This window comes from Aedes albopictus, chromosome 2 (assembly GCF_035046485.1).
Source record: "Aedes albopictus strain Foshan chromosome 2, AalbF5, whole genome shotgun sequence".
In the NCBI taxonomy this organism is placed as follows: domain Eukaryota; kingdom Metazoa; phylum Arthropoda; class Insecta; order Diptera; family Culicidae; genus Aedes; species Aedes albopictus.
Genome location: NC_085137.1, coordinates 179,300,987 through 179,321,788, shown reverse-complemented (window position 1 = coordinate 179,321,788; position 20,802 = coordinate 179,300,987). Strand labels below are relative to the sequence as shown.

Below are 20,802 nucleotides of genomic sequence, written 5' to 3'. Positions count from 1 at the left end.
TGAACTCCACTCTTATATACTTGTTTGGCAAAATCATGAAGATTTTTATGTCGCAAGCCATGTTTCATAATTGTTATGGAAATGGCCACTTCCCCGGGTAGTTCCAGGTTCCCGGAACATCCGAAAATTAGGCAAATATGTCCAAAAATCTTCGAATTCTACTCTAATATACTTGTTTTGCAAAATCATGATGACTGATATGTCGCAAGCCATGTTGCATAACTGTTTGGGGAAATGGCCACTTCCCTGGATGGTTTCAGATTCCCGGAACATCCAAGATGGTCGCCAATATGTCCAAAAACCTCTGAATTCTACTCTAACATTGTTTTGCAAAATCATGAAGATTAATATGTCGCAAGCCTTGTTTCATAACTGTTTGGAATATGGCCACTTCCCCGGGTGTTTCCAGGTTCCCGTAACATCCGGGATGATGGTCAATATGTCCAAAAACCTCTAAATTCTTCTCTAACATACTTGTTTTGCACAATTTTGAAGCTTGATATGTCGCATTCCATGTTTCATAACAATTTGGAAAATGGCCACTTCCCGGGTGGTTCCAGATTCCCGGAACATCCGGGATGGCGGCCAATATGTCAAAAAAAAAAAACCTTTGAATATTCCTTCAACATACTTAGTATATTAAATTATGAAGAATGAATCAAGACAAGCCTGTTTTTAGAATTATGCGAGAAAAAATGTCAGGTGTAGGGAACGTGTGAAAAGTGTCCTCCGAACGCACCCCAAAGGCGACCCGGAACATCCGGAACCATAGGCGCCAACTTGTGACGTAATTGGGGGGGCGAAGCTCTCCAAAATTGGACAATATTCAACTTTTTTCAGCTCAATGTGCTAGTTCTTACGTGAATATGACTAAATAAGATGAACTGCGTAAATATTTTTCGAATTTCATTGATTTCGAGAGGCCTCGCCCCCCCAACTACGTCACAAGTTGGCGCGTATGTCCGGAACCAAAACCAGACAATCCCAATTTACTCAAATTATGCGTCTGTAATAATAAAAAGATAATTGAACATGTTTGCAATCATATTGCATGTGTTATTTACAAGTAATCAGTGGTTAAAAGGAAGTTGGTCCATTTTTGACCCGATTTGACCCATATAACCCCTTCAATAACTCAGACCCCAAGGACCAAAATACCATTTTAGTATTTTTCCATACAACTAGAGATGTAGCGCAATCTTCGTTCAAAATTTCGTAAAAATCGGTTAGAAAATGAAATCACGGTGATTTTTTAAATTAAATTCCCAACTAGGACCGAAACGGAAAAGAAATCCTGAATTCCTTTCAAAATTGATAGGGTATCGGGATGCTTCGTTGGCATAGTCCCCTCGTTCGGCCTATCTCAACGTAAACCAAAAACTCAATCAAACACGCATAACTGGATATCGGAAAAGCTATGCGTCAAACAACTGTAACATTTCGTTTCAGTTTTAGCACTTTGGAACATTAAAATTGTATGTGTTGGGGATTGACTCACCTTCCCACGAATCGTTTTAACTCTCAATTGGCCCCAGTTAACACTATCAATTTGGCTTAGATTTTACGTTTTGAGTAGCATTCTGAGTACGATAGTATGTACAAGGAACTCATTAGGTTTTATTATAAGTCAATTCAGTTTATACCGAACCGCCATGGGCGGCGGCTACAGGCCGTTTAAAAATTGTAAATCGTGTAAATAAAGTGTTGTTCTCTATGTTTTATTAAACCAAAAACCGCGAGTAAAAAGTGTTTCTAACACCGGAAGAAGACGGAAGTGGCTTCTAAACCCAAGGAGGGCTCAGGGCTCCGGAAATGGAACTATTTGGAACTCCCCAGTACAGCCCCTCAAACACCCTATTTCTGTTGGTGGTTGGCTAATCCACCGGCTCTGCGGATATCGAAGGAGGTCCAAGGCCAACTACCCAACAGTATGAAAATGTCACTTTGTTTAACTTTTGTAGACGTCATGATTCTTCGGCTTAGTGGGTAGTCTATACACATGATCATAAATGGCATGATTCTGGAACATTTCGAAATGACTTTTCAATAACTGAACATTTGATGCAACGGTTAAAGATGCTATTTTGAACTTGTGTATTTGTTTTCAACGAATAATAGCTATTTTACAAATTGATTGGGCCGATTATTGAGGACATTTTTTTCACTATGTACCCAAATCTTGGCCCATCCGTAAAGTGATGTCAAAAACACCGATAAAGAGACGTCAACAACATTTCTTGCGTAAGAACCAGAAAGAACGAACAAGAAGAAAGATTTTGTGTGCGGTGACTGTAAAAATATAACACAATAATAGGGTTGCGTTGTTTTCGTTACTAAATTAAGAAAGAACTTTAGTTTAAGTGCTTTATTTATAGTTTTTTGAAAATTTGGCTCCTAAAATGTAATTTAAAAGCAAGATTGGTGAACAAACAGAGATGATACTTCAGCAGAAATATTCAAAAAATGAGTTATTTAGTGATTATAGTGCATGGAAAGCAATAGGCCAACGTTGTATCCACTAATAGGCCAATTTCTGTACCATAGACCAACGTTGCATACCATCGCATCGAATCTTTTCAACTTAATTAAGTAAATTCTTGAATATTTACGTTAGTTTACTTCCAATTGGTGAAACATGCATTGCCTAGAGTGTGTAATATGGTCAACATATTGTTTATAGTGCTATTAATTCATGAGTTATGGTCAAAACTGTCACGGCGGCTTGCAAATTAGGCCAAGGAATGGTACATATACCCTATATGGATTTTCGTCGAAATTTCAGCAGGATTCTTCCAGGAAATATTCCATGGATTCATTCGGACATTTCTCAAGTGATACCTTCAGAAAACCTTCCATTGATTCTCTAAGATTTTTTTCCTAGGCTGCTTTTGAAAATTCCTACATACACTCCCGATCAAAAGTTTGGGGTCACCCCCTCAAAAACATGTCATTTTTTCAGGCCCATATCAACGCCAATTTGCGTCCGATTTCACAACCCTAGGTTTCATTCAAAAGATAATAAGTCAAAAAAACTTTGAACTAATTGAAAAGAAACTTTTTAAAAAAAAATTGTATGTAAACTTAACCCAAAGTTGCTAAATTAAAAAAAATGAATATAAACTTACGGCAATGTCGCTAGAAATTGGGTAGACCAATTTTTAAGATGAGAGCGGTAATATAACCTATTTTCTATTAGCTTTCAACTGCTTTTTACCGAACTTGGCTAAAAAATCTAGGAAAAAAGTTATTAGGTAAATTAACTCTTCATGTCATCGACGAAAAGTTTGGGGTCACCCCTCAATATGATGTGTCAGTCAAAAGTTTGGGGTCACTATCGTAAAACATTGAAAAGTGATTTGGTGATATCTTCGTCATCTATAGTTCAATTTCAATTCTTTTTGGCTCATTTCAAAGATAATTAACTAAATTTACGTTTGATGTCTTTAACTTAACGTATTTAACGATTTTTGCATATAAAAATGTTATGTAAAGTTAACAAATTTCACCACATGTCAGAAAATGAGGCAACTTTACGTTAAGTTTTAGTATGTAAATTTTAACAAATATGTGTGGTTCAATATCTATGCAAAGCCAAGAAGAATTAAAATTGGACAAAGATATCTACAAACCAATTTTCCATATTTTATGATAGTGACCCCAAACTTTAGGCCGATACACCTCTTTGAGGGGTGACCCCAAACTTTTGGTCGATGGCTTCAAGGGTTAATCTACTCAACAACTTTTTTTCTGGATTTTTTAGCTAAGTTCTGTAAAAAGTAGTTGAAAGCTAATAGAAAATAGGTTATATTACCGCTCTCATCTTAAAATTTGGTCGACCCAATTTCCAGCGACACTGTCGTAAGTTTACATTCATTTTTTTAGAAAATTTGGCAACTTTGGGTTAAGTTTACATCGGAGATACCAGATGTACAGATTTTTCTGTATTATACAGATTTTTGACCGTCTATACAGACAAGATACAGAATGCAGAAAAATACAGATTTTCCAAATGTGACACAGAGTTCTCCTGAAAACATAAATCGTTCGGAAATTTAACGAAATTTTTATAAATTTTAGCTTAAACATACCGTCAAGGCACCATTCACCGTGGATTTAAGAGGATTCGGGGCAAATAAGGGCCGTCATTTGACACCAGTCTTATAAACATTGTTGGTGCCGCTTTTAATTGCCTTCATTAATAGGTTAAAATTAAAGCAGTATCCACAGAAGTAGAAAATTTTTCACAAAATTTGGTGATATAGTACAATTAGTAAAGGGTAGTAGGGTCGCCTAATTCCGTGGTAGGTCACCATTCACCGTGGTAGTAGGGACCCATTCACCGTGTATGAGAAATTTTATTCTACTTTGTTTAAAAATGATCAAAACAAGCCAGCCAAGGGCATTTTCTTCGTTTAAATTCATTTCAAGTAATAACTTGTAAGATTTTATTAGAAAAACGAGTTTTAAAATTTTCGATTTTTTCTAGATATATGGGACAATATGGGGCACGGTGAATGGAGACCATTGATTTTTAGGGTACCCATTTACCGTGCCTTTTTGGTTTCAATTAAAAAGTACGGGTAATCGTACTTTCTTGTTAAACTTACTTCGGTAATGCAAAATACATACCTGATATGTGAATTTAATTGCTTCTTGGTGGAATAAAAACGTTATTACATTTAGTTTATCGCTTAAATCACCTTAGCGCAGTTTTCGTTTTTTCACCATGAATGCAGTGAACGTGCAGAAACCCGCTTCATGTAAACACACTTGAGTGTCAAAATGATACTTTTAAATGTTTTTAATGAGCGTTTTGACATGGTAACAATACATTAGTGTTGTATTGGTGAAATTGAAGGGAAATTGTCATATCATTAAATCATAATATGGAAATAAAGAAAAAATATTCGAAGGCACACGGTGAATGGAGCCCCCACGGTGAATGGCGACTTGACGGTAGAAGAATTTATGAAAATTTATGCATTTTTTCAAACGTCTTAGTGAAATAAACACCGGTAAAAATTAAAAACCGTCCAAAAACAGCATAATTTTATTAGTTTATATCGAATTCTAGGATTTTTGGTGTCTGCTGTGCCCTCAAATACGGCGATACAGAAAAATCTGTATTGATACAGATTTTTTAAAAAATAATCTGGCATCTCTGGTTTACATACAAAATTTTTTGAAAAAGTTTCTTTTAAATCATGTTCAAAGTTTTTTTTTATCTTTTAAATGAAAGCTAGGGTTTTGAAATCGGACGCAAATTGGCGGAGGTATGGGCTTAAAAAATGACATGTTTTGAGGGGGTGACCCCACACTTTTGATCGGGAGTGTAGGTTCTTCAGAAGTTTTTCCAAGCATTCCATCAGGAATTCGTACAGGAATTCCTTCCCCAAGCAGCACCTGCAACATCATACAGATTGTGGCTTTCTATGTTTTGGTCTAAATGAGTTGCACTAGAAGCACACGAAACTTCCATCTTGTCAATTGAGTTGCATTTAAACTCCGAAATTCGTAAAGTTGTAGCTTTGTTTCATAGAAATCACAAATTACCACGTGTTTAACATCGATTCGTGGAGGCGGCATCATCTTCTCAAAGGATTTTCATTCACTCATACATCCTGAGGACCCCATGGGAGTACATAGGGTCAACGTAAAAGACCTCTTTCCTGGGCGGCTACCCGCTTTGGCCTTGACCTGTGTCCAGTTCAGATTCTTATCGATTTCCTTGATTTCCTTATTCAGGTTTAGATGCCACGAGCCCCTGTCTGTGAGGACCACCCTAACAACTCTGATCTGCAAAAATACGGTAGCGAACGTTCAAGCAGCCTGGTCTTTGTTCTGTCGATTTCTGTATCACCGGCTACAGCTAGATCCAACGCAGATCACTTTCGCTTTCGATCATGCCTGTGGTGACGTCATCGATGCAGATAGAAGACAGTCGAAGAATGATCATGTGCGATGATACGGAGCGGGAGAATTTTGGTTTCGGGTTTTCAGGTAGTAGTTTATATTCACCATGGACTGTTTATAGGTGATTTGGCTGGTTAGATGAGAATTTTAAATCAGTGAGAAGTAACCCTCGGTCGAAGACGGTCCTGCGTGACCCTGTTATTAGTTTAAGAATTTGTGTTAGAATTACGTCCCTGGGATGATGCCTGCAGGATAGTCATGGTCGGAAAATACCGGATCTTGGTTTCCTTTTGCGGACGCGGTGACGGCTGGATTCGCCGAAGAATCAAAGGATCTGCTCGATTTTTCCCAGCAGCCGCTATGACGAAGGATTTCGTATACGGCTAAAGGAATTGGAACATAAATGTATCACCAGTTGTACCTCCTTGCACCATCATGTAGCGTCGCCCCCTACTTTTAACTAATAAAAATGCCGGAAGTAGCTTATAAACTGAAGTTCCAACGTCAGAAATCTGAGCAAATAAATAGAAAAATAAAAAAAAAAATAGTTACTGTTGGAGTTAGACATTACAAATCAATCTTAATATTCTCGGAATCTAATGCTAAAGAATCTGTCCGTGCAGTTTTTTAACTGAAGGAACCGTGCCGGGCCCCAGCCGTACCCCGGTCATCGATTTCTTTCTAACGATATCTATGTAGTTTGAAATTTCATGGCATGCTTGTTTATTTTACCAAAACAAACTAGCCAGCTGTCTTTATACTATTCCAATATGGCGGACTGAGCAGTTTGGCATATTGGATTACCTTCCTTTTAAATACCTTGCTTTAGGTGGTATCTGTACAGATTTGGACATCCAGGCTGTCCCGCGTGTCCGGAATGCGCAGACTACGATGAGACCGCAGAGCATGTGATTTTTTAATGCCCACGCTTGATAGAGAAAAGGTCGAGTATGCAGGAGATATGCGATAGAGGTATCACTTCGGACAACATTGTTGTAACGATGTGTACAGGGGTGGATAAGCGGGATTCCACGGTCTCCCGAATCGTTCTTGAACTACAGAGAAAATGGCGGGCCGACCAACAGCTAGTTGAGTTACCTCCCTTCCCATCCGGGAGCTTGAGTTCAACGGGTCACAGTACTACAGTACTAGCCAGAATCCAGACTTTCAGGGGAGAAAGGACAACTTAAGGCAGTACTTGATGGAACGCTTATCAATAGAGAGTATTCAAAATTCATGTACCTTCTCGGAGTCATCCCTAACGAGCGTACCGCGAAGGTATTTAAGGAAGAGAGAGAAAGAGTTTTTAGTGAGTCGATGCCCACATAACCGGAGGAACCATCTCTTGGGTATCTGATCAGTAGATTTCTTCATTCTATGAAAAAAAGGTTTTGTCAACAAGGGAAAATGTGAAGCCGGGAAGTATAACAACTTTGACGTTATTTGTTTTTCTTTCACCATCGTTTTAAGGATGTATTGGATATTTTATATGTGTCTCGCCTTACAATTTTGTTTGTTTCAAACACACCTAGAAAAAATCATGTAATTTTAGGTGTCCTGAACCTGACATATACGAGCGACTTCAAAAACACAATTTTAGATGTTAAAACATGTAAATTTACGTCTTCCAGGACTTATATTTTCTTAGCGTCTAGCTATCGCTAAAACCGATCTGATAGTAAAACTTATAAAAGTAAAATATTGACATGCCTGGATTCGAACTCAGGATCTGCTGATTGTGAGCCACATTTCTTACCTTTCGGCTATTTCACCGAGTTAGAAGGTGGCAGATGAATGTGATACTGATTATACGTTTCTGGTGAAGTGGATTTGTTGACATCTAACGCAACCAACCAGTACTTACATGACTCGCGTAAAATTGAGTCCAATTTGTGATTCAGTCTTGAAAATGTTTACGTTCTTTGATGTTTCTGTCTCGTGCAAATTTCAGAATTTTCAAGTGTGAAGAATTCGAAATGCCTATATGTATAACATTTCCAAAAAAATATCTATAGGTACGATCAATAATTCAAAAAATGTAAGTGTACTTACTCTTCTTATAGCTTAAATTTAGTTTGTTTTAGAACTACATCAACTTGCCTCAACCCACTGCTTTTGATCCTTGTGCCATGTCGGTCTCACCTACAGATGTTAATGAACTAAAGAGAACACGTGAATCACAAACAGCATTGAACCGAAAATATTGCGTAGGCGTCAAGACTAGCCCTCTCAGCCAAACATCATCTCCAGTCAGATGTCTGTGCTTGAATCTGGTTCCAAGAGAAAACACCAGCACTGAACGAGAGAGCGCAAGAGCATCGTCCTGCTGTTTGTTTCTCAGCAAACACATCGCAGTTCTGTTTTCAAATTGCTGCACCATCTCCTGGTTCCGATCCCCCTGGCGGTAGCAAGGTTCCATTGATTGAGACGAGTCACATGTGATGCAGGCGGTGGCTGCAATGCTATGACGACTCAATCAACAAGTTATTAGGTAGATATAAGGTACCTGAGGATAATGGTATTTTGGGGTGGCCATGCGCGTTGCCCTTGTGACGCCGTAGCTGAACGGAAACGAAGCTTTTGCTTGGGTTTGAGCTAAAGCTTCGAGGAATGGCAACTGAGATGAAGAAAACTTTTCAACGAGTGGTCTAATGGAGACGCATGGTCGGTCATCAAATATGTACTGTTGATTGCCAGTACAGTAGTGTTATCGAGGTTACACCAAGTTATGTAATGTGAGTATTGCATTTGTTGGGCCTCCATACTTCTTGTAAACTAGCTGTCCTAGCCAACGTCGTACTACCTGCATACTGTGTTTTTGACATGAAGTTCTGTTTTTTTTCGGTCGATTTTCACATTTTTTTTTCACACGAACACGTTGGAGCCCTGTACAAATGCAACAGATTAAAAAATATTTATTTTCGTTGACTTGTTCCCGAGCCTATTCATGACTTAGACATAGATTTCTTTTCCTTAACATAACAAGGCCAACCACGTTTTTTTCTTCTAGATATTCATTAATCCATCTAAATAAAAGAAACATTTCGGGGGTTCTTTTAAAAAATCGTCCCGGAAGACTTTATTTGAAGATGATTCCACAAATTTCCCTAGAAATACACTTACTTATGGACTCTTAAAATCATTAGGAAGGATTCACACGGAATTTTTTTCCACGAATTTACTCCGATATTTCACTAGATATTCTTCTGATAATTTTCCACGTTTTTTTTCTCAGGGATAACTTACAGGAGTTAATACAAATATTTTTGTTCGTCAAAAATGCAACCTCCAAAATTTTCAAGAAGAATGTTTAATGATTCTTTCTTATATTCCGCCAGAACTCTCCAGAAATTCCATCATGGTTTCCAGTAAAAAAAAGGCCACCAGCTATTTTTTCGTCCAGTGTTTTTTTTTTTCAAAAAGTCTTCCAGGCAACTTCGGATACCCAAAATGAACTAGCCTATGGCTAAAAATCTCGTTAACATTTCTCTGAAAATATTTTCGGGAAATCTTCTAGAGATTTCCTTAGAAAATGTATAGTATCCTTTAGAAGTTTAGAATATCCAGAGATTCCTCCTGAAATTAATATAAGAACTTCTTTGCAAATCCTCCCTTGGAATCGTTCCGAAATTATTACATGGATGCCTTAAGAAAATCCTTAAAAAAATCCTTTCAGAGAGTCTTCCACGTATTCCTTCTGAAAGTTCCAGACTTTCATTTAGACGATCCTTTAGAAATTTCTCCAAGAATTTCTGTAGAAAAGCTCCTATGTTTTTTCAGTAATTCCTCCATAGATCCTAAAAAATCCGCACGAGATTTTTTTTCGGAAAATCATCCACGGATTCGTTCAGAAAATCGAAAGTTCAGAATTCGTCCATTAATGTTTCCAACGATTTCTTTAGAAAACTATTCAGAATCTCCTTCAGAAATTCATCCAGAGATTCCTTTGAAAATTTTCCAGCAGGTTTTTTTTTTCAGAAATCCTGTATGATATTCTTCCATATTTTTTTTCAAGTGTTTCTTTGAGAAACCTTCTATGGTTTCTTTCCTAAATTGCTCCTTGGATTTCTTCAGAAATTATCCCAGGAATATGGTTTAAAACCTATCCAGGTATCCTTTAGAAACTTCTTTAACAGTTAGTTCAAAAATTTTTCCAGGGATACTTCAAAAATTCCTCTGAGGCTTCATTTAGTCCTTTTTTCAATAATTTTTCCAAAAATTCTCTAAGAAATCTTTTAGACAAATTTCTATGGGTTCCTCTGACATTTTGCCAGGAATTACTTTGGAAATTCTTCTCAAGATTCTTCCATAAATTATTCCATTGGATTCTTCAAAAATCCTTTCAGAGATTCTTTCATAAATTCAGACAGCGTTTTGTTTTCAACAAATCCACCAGAGATTTGTTCAGGAATTGCTCTAGGGATTATATTGAAATCTTTAGAGATTCTCGCGTTATTATTTTCAGAGATTCACGTAGGATTACTTCCAGATATTGTTCCATGTATTTTTCTAGAAATGTACAGTATCGGACAATAAAAATACTTCAAAACCGTTTTCCCATACAAATTAGTCAACTTTGGATTGCAATATCTCAGTTATGTCTCAACCGATTGTTTTCATTTTTCTGTGACGAACTACAAAACATTTCAACTTTCAAAAACTATTGAAAAAGTTCAGTGATAACTATCGATGCAAAAGTTAGAGATAGGTTGAATTTTGAGAATAAAAATGCACCAAGACAAAAAATTGTGCAGCCTAAAATGCTGAAGTCAGATAGCTATGGTGTCTTCAGCAAATGTATTGGTCATCACACAAGAAACATATTTGCCGAAGACATCATAGTGCTTTGACTTCAGCATTTTTGGCTACACGATTTTTTGTCTTGGTGCATTTTTATTGTCAAAATTTAACCTATCTGTAACTTTTGTATCAATAGTTATCACTGAACTTTTTCAATAGTTTTTGAAAATTGGAATGTTTTGTAGTTCGTCACCGAAAAATGAAAACAATCGGCTGAGCCGTAACTGAGGTATGACAATCCAAAGTTGATTAGTTTGTATAGGAAAACGGCTTTGGTGCATTTTTATTGTCCGATACTGTATCTGGCTTTTCTTTTAGTGGCAACTCTAAGAATACAAAGTTGCTTATAAGAACCTAGTCTTCATGCCCACCAAGTTCCATTCGATTATGAGAGGGTGTTGCCAACCGCTGGTCCATAGTAAAGTTTTGAACCCATGCTCTGAATCTGGCCACAATTATCGTCTCATTAATAGGTTCCCACTTCATGAGCGCTGCGTGTGCGTGAGCGCTGAGCAGAAAACCAACTCCACGGTGGCGAGGAGCGTGTTCACCTCGTAGGCCAGAGTATAGTAGAATTTGACCCGACGCCAATCTGTGTTCTCCAAAGTTCGGCCAACGGACGTCGCTCAGTCCTAGGATCTCAATCTTCCCGCTATTGCTCCATGTATTTTTCTATAAATTTATCTGGATTTCCCTCTAATGGCAACTCAAAGAATTTCTCCACGTGTTCTTTAAGGAATTTATCGGGGATAAATCTGCCTCGTGTTGTAGCATTAGCCTTGTTACCCAAAATTAGCGCAATGGTGAAAAAAATGTGTACGTTATATCGAAGCACTAAAAACGAAATGAGTTTTTCATGAAAAATCATGTTTTTCATTATTGGATTTGTGAATTTCACCGAAATCACTATTAAGGGTTAATTTCACGTCGAATACATCATCACAAGTATAAAAAATATTACATTTTTCTCTGCTTCGATATAACGTACACTTCGATATAACGTACATAGAGAACTTTTTTTATACGTTATATCGAAGAGTACCTGTATAAGGTATCAGAAGGCCGGCTCCAGACGCACGTTATCCTCCATTTGGGACATTTGTGCCATCGCCATACATTTAAGCCCATTTCATCATCCACCTGAGGGAGAATGGGACAAGGGATGGAATGGCATTAGGAAAGGGGAAGGTGATGAAATAGGAAGGGGTGCCCTAGAAGAGCGAATGAACGCATAAGTGCCACGAGAGCTCATAGCCCATACCACAGCGTAAAGTGAGCCTATAGCTCATTGGAGGAAGCTTGTGACGTCATGCGACTTGCAATACGACATTGAAAGGCACGTCATCGAAAGCATCCTCAATATTCAAGAAATCACCCACGCAAAAACTACGTTTGAGCGAGGGTTTCCTTGAAAACGTATACAACTTTGTGTAATAAGAGTCACTATTGACATCCCACATTGGGGGGCATGTGAGTTCACATGAACAGGCATGTTAGTCAGACGAACATCACAGATGTGATAATCGACAATGCGTTTCAATCATTTCGGAAAGAACGAGTTAACCAGATAAATCTGGAACTCATTCCTTCTCTATACAACGCACGCACCCTTTCGGGATAAAACTATGGAGTAATTTCAAGCGATGAAAATACCCAATAGAAAACTACAAGAGTTCAAAACATGTTTGAAATACTCAAATCGCTTTGGAGAAACATAGGACAAAACCCCATTTGCTCCTGTACGAGTACGACCCCTACTTTGTTCGGCAAACTTTTAGATGATACTACAACGTAAAAGTACTCCTTCTGAACTGAGTTAATGGCAAAAGAGTGTTACTCCATAGAGTTTTTCATAAATATATTCTGAACATTTCGTTGAAATTTCAACCGAGATTCCTTCGGAAGTTCTACAAGGTTTTTTTTTGTATTTCATGGGAATTTCCATCAGGAATTGCTGCAGAAATTCGTACGGGGATTTTTTTTAATATGCTCCTGTAGTTCCGTCAGAAATGTGATAACTTTATAAATTCCAGGATTTTTATTCAAAAGATTTATTTTCTTAATTTACTGGAATCGTTTTTGAAAAACTCCCTGAAAGAATTTCTCAGTAAGCTCGTCAAAAATGTCCGAGAATATATCTTAAAAACTAGGTGACCTCTGGAAAATCTTTGCAGAATTTTATTTTTTTCTGGGGGATTCCTGGACAAAAATTCCTGCAGCAATTGCCAAAGTCATCTCTGGAGGAATTCCTTGATGAATGCCTGGGAGAACACCTGAAGAACTTTACCTAGGGTATAACTTTTTTCACAGACGTCGGATCTATGTAATGCATCTTCGAAAGAACAGATTTTTGAAAAATGTAAAGGAATGTATTCTGAACACTGACGTAGCCACGGGGGGGGTTTTAGGGTTAAAACCCCCCCAGAGTCAAAATTTTTGGAACAAATTTTCAGTATAAAGCGCTTTGCGACGAAAAAATTTTTCGGCTGCGCCGCTTTTTTCAAACTACGAATGCAATTACTCATTACTGTTTACAAAAAGTAAGTGTCAAATCAACAAAGATATCATTGACCATTGAAAACCCCTCCCAGAGACAATTTCTGGCTACGCCACTGATTCTGCAGGAACTGCTGAAAAAATCTTTGGGGCAATTTCTAAAGCCTTAACGGAAAGGATTCTGAAAGGATCCCTGAAAAGTGGTCTGCAAAAACTCTAGGCATCCCCGGGAGGAACTTCAGAAAAATCCTTGGGAATATTATAGACCAGGGGTTTTCAGATCTTGCACCGTTTAGGTTCACGATAAATGTAATTACAAAAAAAATCGTTATGAATATCCACAACACCCAACGTTCTACAACGAATATGTAATGTATATTCGAGGATTTCACAAAAAAAGCTCAGAAACTACTATCGCTGAACCTGAGAAGACATCTATGACTGCTCTCGAAATCAGTTGACCATAACTTGTATTAAAATGTATAATTTCAGCTATTCCATACAAATTTTTTTTGTTCGATTTTTTCAGCACTCTTCGTATTTATCCAACTCGGCAGGCCTCGTTGGATAAATGTACGACTCGTACTGAAAAAATCAACTTTTTGCAACTCGTTACATAAATAACTATTACATAACGTATCAAATAATTAGAAACGTTCTTCAGCCGTTTTTGAGCTACATTTTTTTTTGAAATTTTCAAGTTTAGTGCACATTTACGTATGGAATGACCATGCGTCTCCATCACTTGAAAATAGCCGTTTATTTTATTTATTTACTTTTTTATATATGTATCCATGAGTTACTGGGTGATCTTCAGTTAGTTAAAAATTCCAGCGAATTCAACTGCGGTAGAGTGATAATCCTCCATGGATTCCTTCAGAAGTTCCCCCTACGAAAGTTTCTTCTCAGATTCCTCCTAGAGTTGATTCTGAGACAAATTCAGAAGCTCTTTCTGTAATTCCTCTAGTAGTGCATTCAGAGGTTGACCTCAGAGTTCTTTCTAAGATTCCTTCAGAGGTTCCAACGAGGTATCCCTAGGAGTTCCTACTGAAAATATTCCAGCACTTTGTTCTGGTGTTCCCCCAAGAATTAATTCTGGGAATCCCCAAGAAGTTCCATTAGATTTTTTTTTTTTTGAGAATTTCTCAAGCAGTTCCTTCTGGGAATTCATCAAAAGTTTCCTCTGTGAATTTTCAAAGAATTCTTTCTAAGATATCGCTAGGAGTTTCTTGGAGTTTTTCTTTAATTCCTCTAGAAGCTCCATCGAGGATTCCCCCAGGAGTTCCTTTACGGATACATTCTGGAGTTCTCGCTGAGATTCCTCCAAGGTTTTCCAAAATTGACCAGGAGTTTCTTCTGGGATTTATCCAAGAGTTCTTTCAAAGATTCCTCCTTCTGAGAATTTCAATTGCGAATTCATCCGGTATTTCTCCTGAAATGCCATCAAGAATTCACTCTTCCCTTTTAGGATTTTTTCAAGAGTCTTCTGGAGAGTCTTCAAGGAGTTTCTTCTGAGATTCCCGAGAAATTCCGAAGTTACTCTGGATAACTCAAACGCGATGTTATATGGGCGATTTAGTTGATATTTTCCTTGGGTCTATCCAGGATTCCTTCAGAAATTCTATCTGTGATTCTTCTAGGAGTTTTTTTCTGAGATTTCTGAAGAGGTTCCATCTGGCATGACATTCATGAGTACCAGGTATCCTCCAAGAATTATTTTTGTAATTCCTTCAGGAATTTATTTTGAGATTTCTGTAGTGGTTCATTAAGAGAAAAGAGTTCCATTCAGAATGTCTTCAGGAGTACTTTTTCCGGGATTCTCAGAAGCAATTCCTGGAGAAGTGTGATCCCAGAAGAAGCTTTTGAAGGAAACTCACAACGAACATCTGAAATAATCTATACAAATCTGTTGGAGGAATTACATAAATAAGTTGCAGAATATATGCGGAATAATATCTGGAGGAAACTTTGGAGAAACCCCAAATATAATCTCTGAAAGAGTTCCTGGACATATTTTGGAATTTCTGAAATCGTTTTAGGAATTTTCAGAAAAACCATTGGAAAATGAAGAGGTGTTACTTGAAAAATTTCTCGAAAAGTTTCTGGAAAAAAAAATACAAATATAAACTCCAGAAGTAAATTCTGATAATATTAAAAAATGGGGTCTCCAGTTAGCCTAGTGGTTAAGGTTATAGATCGCCAATCCTGAGACGGCGGGTTCGAATCCCGAAAATTTTCCCGACTCTCTGGACATAGTGTATCATTGTATTTGCCTCACAATATATGAATTTGTATATTGGCAGGCAAAGAAAGCCATTCAATTAATAACTGTGGAAGTGCTCAAAGAACACTAAATGAAGCGAGACAGGCCAAGTTCCAATGTGGACGTCGAGCCGTAAGGAAGACGAAGAAAAAGATTAAAAAAAGAAATGTTTGAAGTAATGCATCAAAGAATACTTGAACGAACTTCTGTAACAATTCTGGAAAGAAATTTCTTTTGTTCTGTGTCATAGTTGGTTAAAGCACCGGACTAGCGACACGGGGTCGTAGGTACGAGTTCCATAAAAACAAGTGGTATTTTTTCACAAATTTATCTCTCAATTTGTCATTTAAACACACACTGTGTCTTGAACAAGGGGGTGGACAGCTTTGCTCAGAGCAAGCTTTTGTTGATCGAGCAACTGTGAGGGCCCATATAGCCGAGGCGGTAAACGCACGGGTATTCAGCATGACCATGCTGAGGGTGACGGGTTCGATTCCCGGTCGGTCCAGGATCTTTTCGTAAAGGAAATTTCCTTGACTTCCTTGGGCATAGAGTATCTTCGTGCCTGCCACACGATATACACATGCAAAATGGTCATTGGCAGAGGAAGCTCTCAGTTAAAAACTGTGGAAGTGCTCATAGAACACTAAGCTGAGAAGCAGGCTTTGTCCCAATGAGGACGTTACGCCAAGAAGAGAGAGAGAGAGAGAGAGAGAGAGAGAGAGAGAGAGAGAGAGAGTTGCTCCCATTTGCTCAAACATTTTCCTCTGGTCCAAGTAGTCAGACATTTGCCAAACACTGGACTTGTCAATTTCGCATGGATTAGAGGTCTCGGGATTGGAGCACAAATATGAATTCTGAACCTTAAATTGTTAATTGATCGGACTTGCGTGTAAGAAATGCGAGCCCTACTATGACATGACATTCTTGGTGAAGTTTACTTATGTGGCAGCTGGACTTTTTAGTTCCAACAGTAGCAGCAGCTTTCGCACATTTTTTACAATTTCTCAAATCAATTTACTCCGATCAATTGAATGGCGCAGTATCATAACGTCCGAGGCCATAATACACCAGGACTTTATGGCGCATTTTCCGTAGCATAACGTCCGAACACGCAGATGTGCCACATAGTCCCTCCAGGTTGGGTCTTTCACCCAACAAGGAAAAACACGAAACATTGATGGAGCAGGACTGCAGGCGGTACGCACATTTTTCACTGCGTAAACTAATAAACCCAATGGTTGCCATGTAAGCTAACATTGTGCTGAGCAAAGCGAGTTGCTCAGAGCTGCTCAAAATTTGCTCCCGATCAGCTCCGAGAGTAAAAGCTGTCTTCCCCCTTGATTTTACGTCAGTTGAATAACATTTGTATCTAAAAAAAACTTCGTTATTGAAACTATTCGAAGAAACTTGTTACTCCTCTCAAAAACACTTCGGTGGGATGTTCTTTTATCGTTCTATATGGAAACAACTCCATGGATTTTTTTTTTCAAATATAGGAAATATTTAATTTAGGACTGATCATCTCTTGTGTTCATGTTGCTACACAAATCTTATCCACTCTACAAGAAAAGAGTCACAATTTAAACTATCCCAAGAAACGTCGATCAACAGCTTCATATATATTATACACCATTTATATAACATTGGTTGTTGAATCGCGACTCTGGATCGCTTGCGCTTTTATTGTATTCGGTTTCGCTTCTTTCGCCACTCATTTCAGTCGGACACATTCAACCACACCACACGCAATCGCATCGGGAACTTCTCTGTCTCTCTCGTATAACACTAACCTACATCAAAGAGTTTGTTTTTTTTTCTTAAATAGTACGAATCAACTTAAGAAACTAGATTATTAAACTGCTGACTAGTGCTGCTTGTTTTGATATTTCTTTTTTCTCCATTTCGGTGTAACTTAATTGTCGAATGGGTCCATCTGGGTCGCAGATATTAGTTTGGATCTCGCGGATGATTGCTCCCTTGTTTGCTAATCTGACTTTTATGTACGGAACTGACAAATAAACAATATTTGCATGAAATCTTCGAAGAATTCCAGAAAATCATTCATTCGAAACCCTTTTGGATCCGGGATGCAGGAAGAATCATCCCGACCTGACTGGACTTCAGCTTCCAATAGGTCTAGTATGTAAAATAATTCACAGAACGAGAGAGCATTATGGCATTAAAAAAATCCTATACTGTAGTTAACACAATTAATCGAATCACTACGTAAGTAAAACTGAAAACTTTCCTCACGAGTCAGACCATGCAGGTAGTAGTGGAAATTACTTATCGGAAGAATCGGTCTATAAGATTAAATTCGTATGTGCTTGTAAGTGTGTCTGTGTTTTCACTTTTGTGGTAGAATACTTGTTTTGTGTGGTCGTAAAATGTCTACGTGTGCTGCTCGGTATAACCCGGCCTTGATTCATTGGTCCATTATTGGTTGCTCACTGCTGCCGGACTTCCCCTCCACGGAGGATATCCGCAGTAGTCGTATCTTGTCGCTTCCAGAGTGTAGCCAACCGTTTTCCTTCTTGGCGATCAGATAGGATGGCACCTCGGTGAAGGCGGTCGTAGTCGAAGTCAGGTCCGCCCCCAGCCGGCCGACGATCTTTTCCGCAATGCTGCTGGAGCAGTTGGTTTCATGGCTACCGGTACTGTGGTTGTCAGAGTCAGTTTCAACCGCGTGGTTGTTGGCACTACTGCATTGCTGGACATTGCTAACGGGCGAGCCAAGCGTTGACCGTTGGTTGAGATCATTGGGTTTATCTTCGCCGGTGTCATTGGTGGTGGCGATGGTTATGTTGTTGTTGTTCTTGTTGTGACTGGTAATGCTGTTGTTGTTGTTGGCGAATTTTTCTTTGGAGCTTTGTGCCAAACCTATCCAATGGCTTTTGTTGTCCTTCACGCCATCCACCAGGGGGGTCAACTTATCCGAAAGGGAGGCAAATGCCTGGAAGGAAAACAAAGTTCTTTAATACACATACTTTGCCGGGGCCCGCAGCGTAGAGACTACACGTTCACTTCATAAGTGGATGGTCATGGGTTCGATCCCAGCCCGGCACTCGCAATTGTTCGTCAATTGCTCTTCCCCCCGAAAGCGGCTGGCACCTGACCCTCTTCAGAGCATATTGCTCCATCGGACCCGGAAACCTGGATATCGGCTAACGGCAGCTCATTATATACCCCCAATCGGACTGGAAAAGAAACAAGAGCCACACATAACATCCCCGTGCTCATCATTCTACCATGATAGGGTAGGAAGTGAAAGCAGCGCAACGGAATCCAGTTCGATCTAGTAGAACTATAAAAAGAATACATTTAGGCGCAGTACAAAGTTTAAGTACAGCTTTCCATTTCCAATTCCATTAAATTCACATAACAGATGGTAGTTTACCTTCTCCATGTTTTCGGAAAAGTTTGAGTACTTACCAAGGGCTATCACGTGTGGTCATTTACTATTTGGAATTATGACCGCAGATGGCACTGATCGACATACATAAGCCCGTCCATTATCAGGGGCAGTTGCTTATTATCAAGAAAAGTTTCAGCTTCTCTATTTTGGGATCGAAAGCAGATAAAAATGTGTCGTCTTTGAAAAAGTCGTTCAGAAGGACAAGAACATTCTGGTGGTTCTTCAATTGGTTGGTGAATCCACCGCTAGGTGGCGCTAGTTATAAAGTAATGTTTTAGACTTCTCTATCTCGGGATCGAAAGCAGATAGAAATGTGTCGTCTTCGCCTAAGTTGTTCAGAAGGACAAGAACATTCTGGTGATTCATCAAAAAGTTGATGACTACTCCGCTAGGTGGCGATAGGATTACCTCTAGGTCACCTCTATCTCAGGATCGAAAGCATATATAAATATGTCGTCTTCGGCAAAGTTGTTCAGAAGGACAAGAACATTCTGGTGATTCACCAACTAGTTGGTGATTTCTCGGCTAGGTGGCGCAAGGTTTCAAAAGTTTTAGACGTCTCTATCTCGGAATCTTAAGAGTATAGAAAAGTTCCGTCTTCACCAAAGTTGTTCGGAAGAACAAGATCATTCTTGTACTAATTGTACCAATTAGTTGGTGAGGGGCTGTTCGTAAACCACGCAGACCAAAATTTGGTCAAGTCAAACCCCCCCTCCCTCCCCCTCGTAGACTTTTGTCCATACAAAAAAATTAAAATTAGTATGGAGCGTAGACTTTGGCCAAGAGATGCTCCAGGAAATCCTCATGAAATTTCTCCAGGAATTATCCAAGGAATTCCTTACGAGATGAACCAGCCGAGGGCCAAAAATCTCGATAATAAAGAAAAAATAATAATAATAAGGAATTCCTTCAAGAAATCTCCCAGAAATTTCTTCAGGTTATTCTACGAAAATTCCTCCAGCAATTACTCCTGCGATTTTTCCAGGGATGCCTCCCCGAATTCGTTCAGGGATTTCTCCAGGAATTCCTCTAGCTCAAAGAATTCCTCCATAAATTACTAACCCAGGAATTCCTTCAGAAATTCCTCCACGACTACTCCCTGAAATTCCTTGAGAAAATTCCTCTATGGATTCCTCCTAGAAATCTTAAAGATATTCCATCAGAAAGTTTTCCAAAAAAAATCCTAAAGAAACCCCTTAAAGAATTCTCCCAAGAATTCCTCCATAAATTTCTACACGAATTCCTCTAAGAAATACTCCAGAAATCACTCCACAAACACCTCCAGGAATTCTCCATGGACCCTCCAAAAATTCTCCAGGAATTTCTCAAGGATTCCTTCAGAAATTAATCTAAGGTACTTCAGGAATTTTTCCGAAAATTCATTAAGGAATTTCTTCTGGAATTACTTCAGGAATTACTCCATAAAGTCATCAAAGTATTCCTAAAGAAATTCCTCCACAAATTTCTTGGAAATTGCTCTAGGGATTCCTGCAGGAACTCCTATTGGAATTGCTCCGAGAATACTTCCAAGGATTTCTTCAGAATTTTCGACAATAAGTTAATATATATATATAAATAATTTCGACAAAATCCTCCAGAAATTACTCCAAAAATTTCTCTAGTAATTCCTCCAGAAATAATTATTGGATTTTTTTTCCCAGAAATGCCTCTAAGAACTCCTCCAGATATTCCAGCAAAAAATTCTGCAGAACTATCTCAAAGACTTCTGCCAAAAATTCTTCCAAGAATCCCTCCAAGAATTCCTACAGGAACTCCTTCAAGAATTTCTCCAGAAACTCCTCCCAGACTTCTGCCAAGAACTTTCTCCAAAATCCCCTACAGGAATTTCTCCAGGAATACCTTTGAAAATTCCTCCAGGATCCACCGGCAAATCTTACTTCAAAAACTCCTC

General features: G+C 38.6%; 1 protein-coding gene across 10 annotated transcripts in view; it reads right to left on the bottom strand.

Annotated features, from left to right (window-relative positions):
- Positions 1-16,952: 16,952 nt before the first annotated feature.
- Positions 16,953-20,802, bottom strand: part of LOC109397513 (dual 3',5'-cyclic-AMP and -GMP phosphodiesterase 11) — a 460,696-nt gene continuing 456,846 nt past the window's right edge. For all 10 annotated transcript variants that reach the window (XM_062850794.1, XM_062850784.1, XM_062850786.1 and 7 more), the window contains one exon: positions 16,953-18,428. In XM_062850794.1, coding sequence (XP_062706778.1) covers positions 17,901-18,428 — 528 coding nt within the window. In that variant the 3' untranslated portion in view covers positions 16,953-17,900. The remainder of the gene's footprint in view (positions 18,429-20,802) is intronic.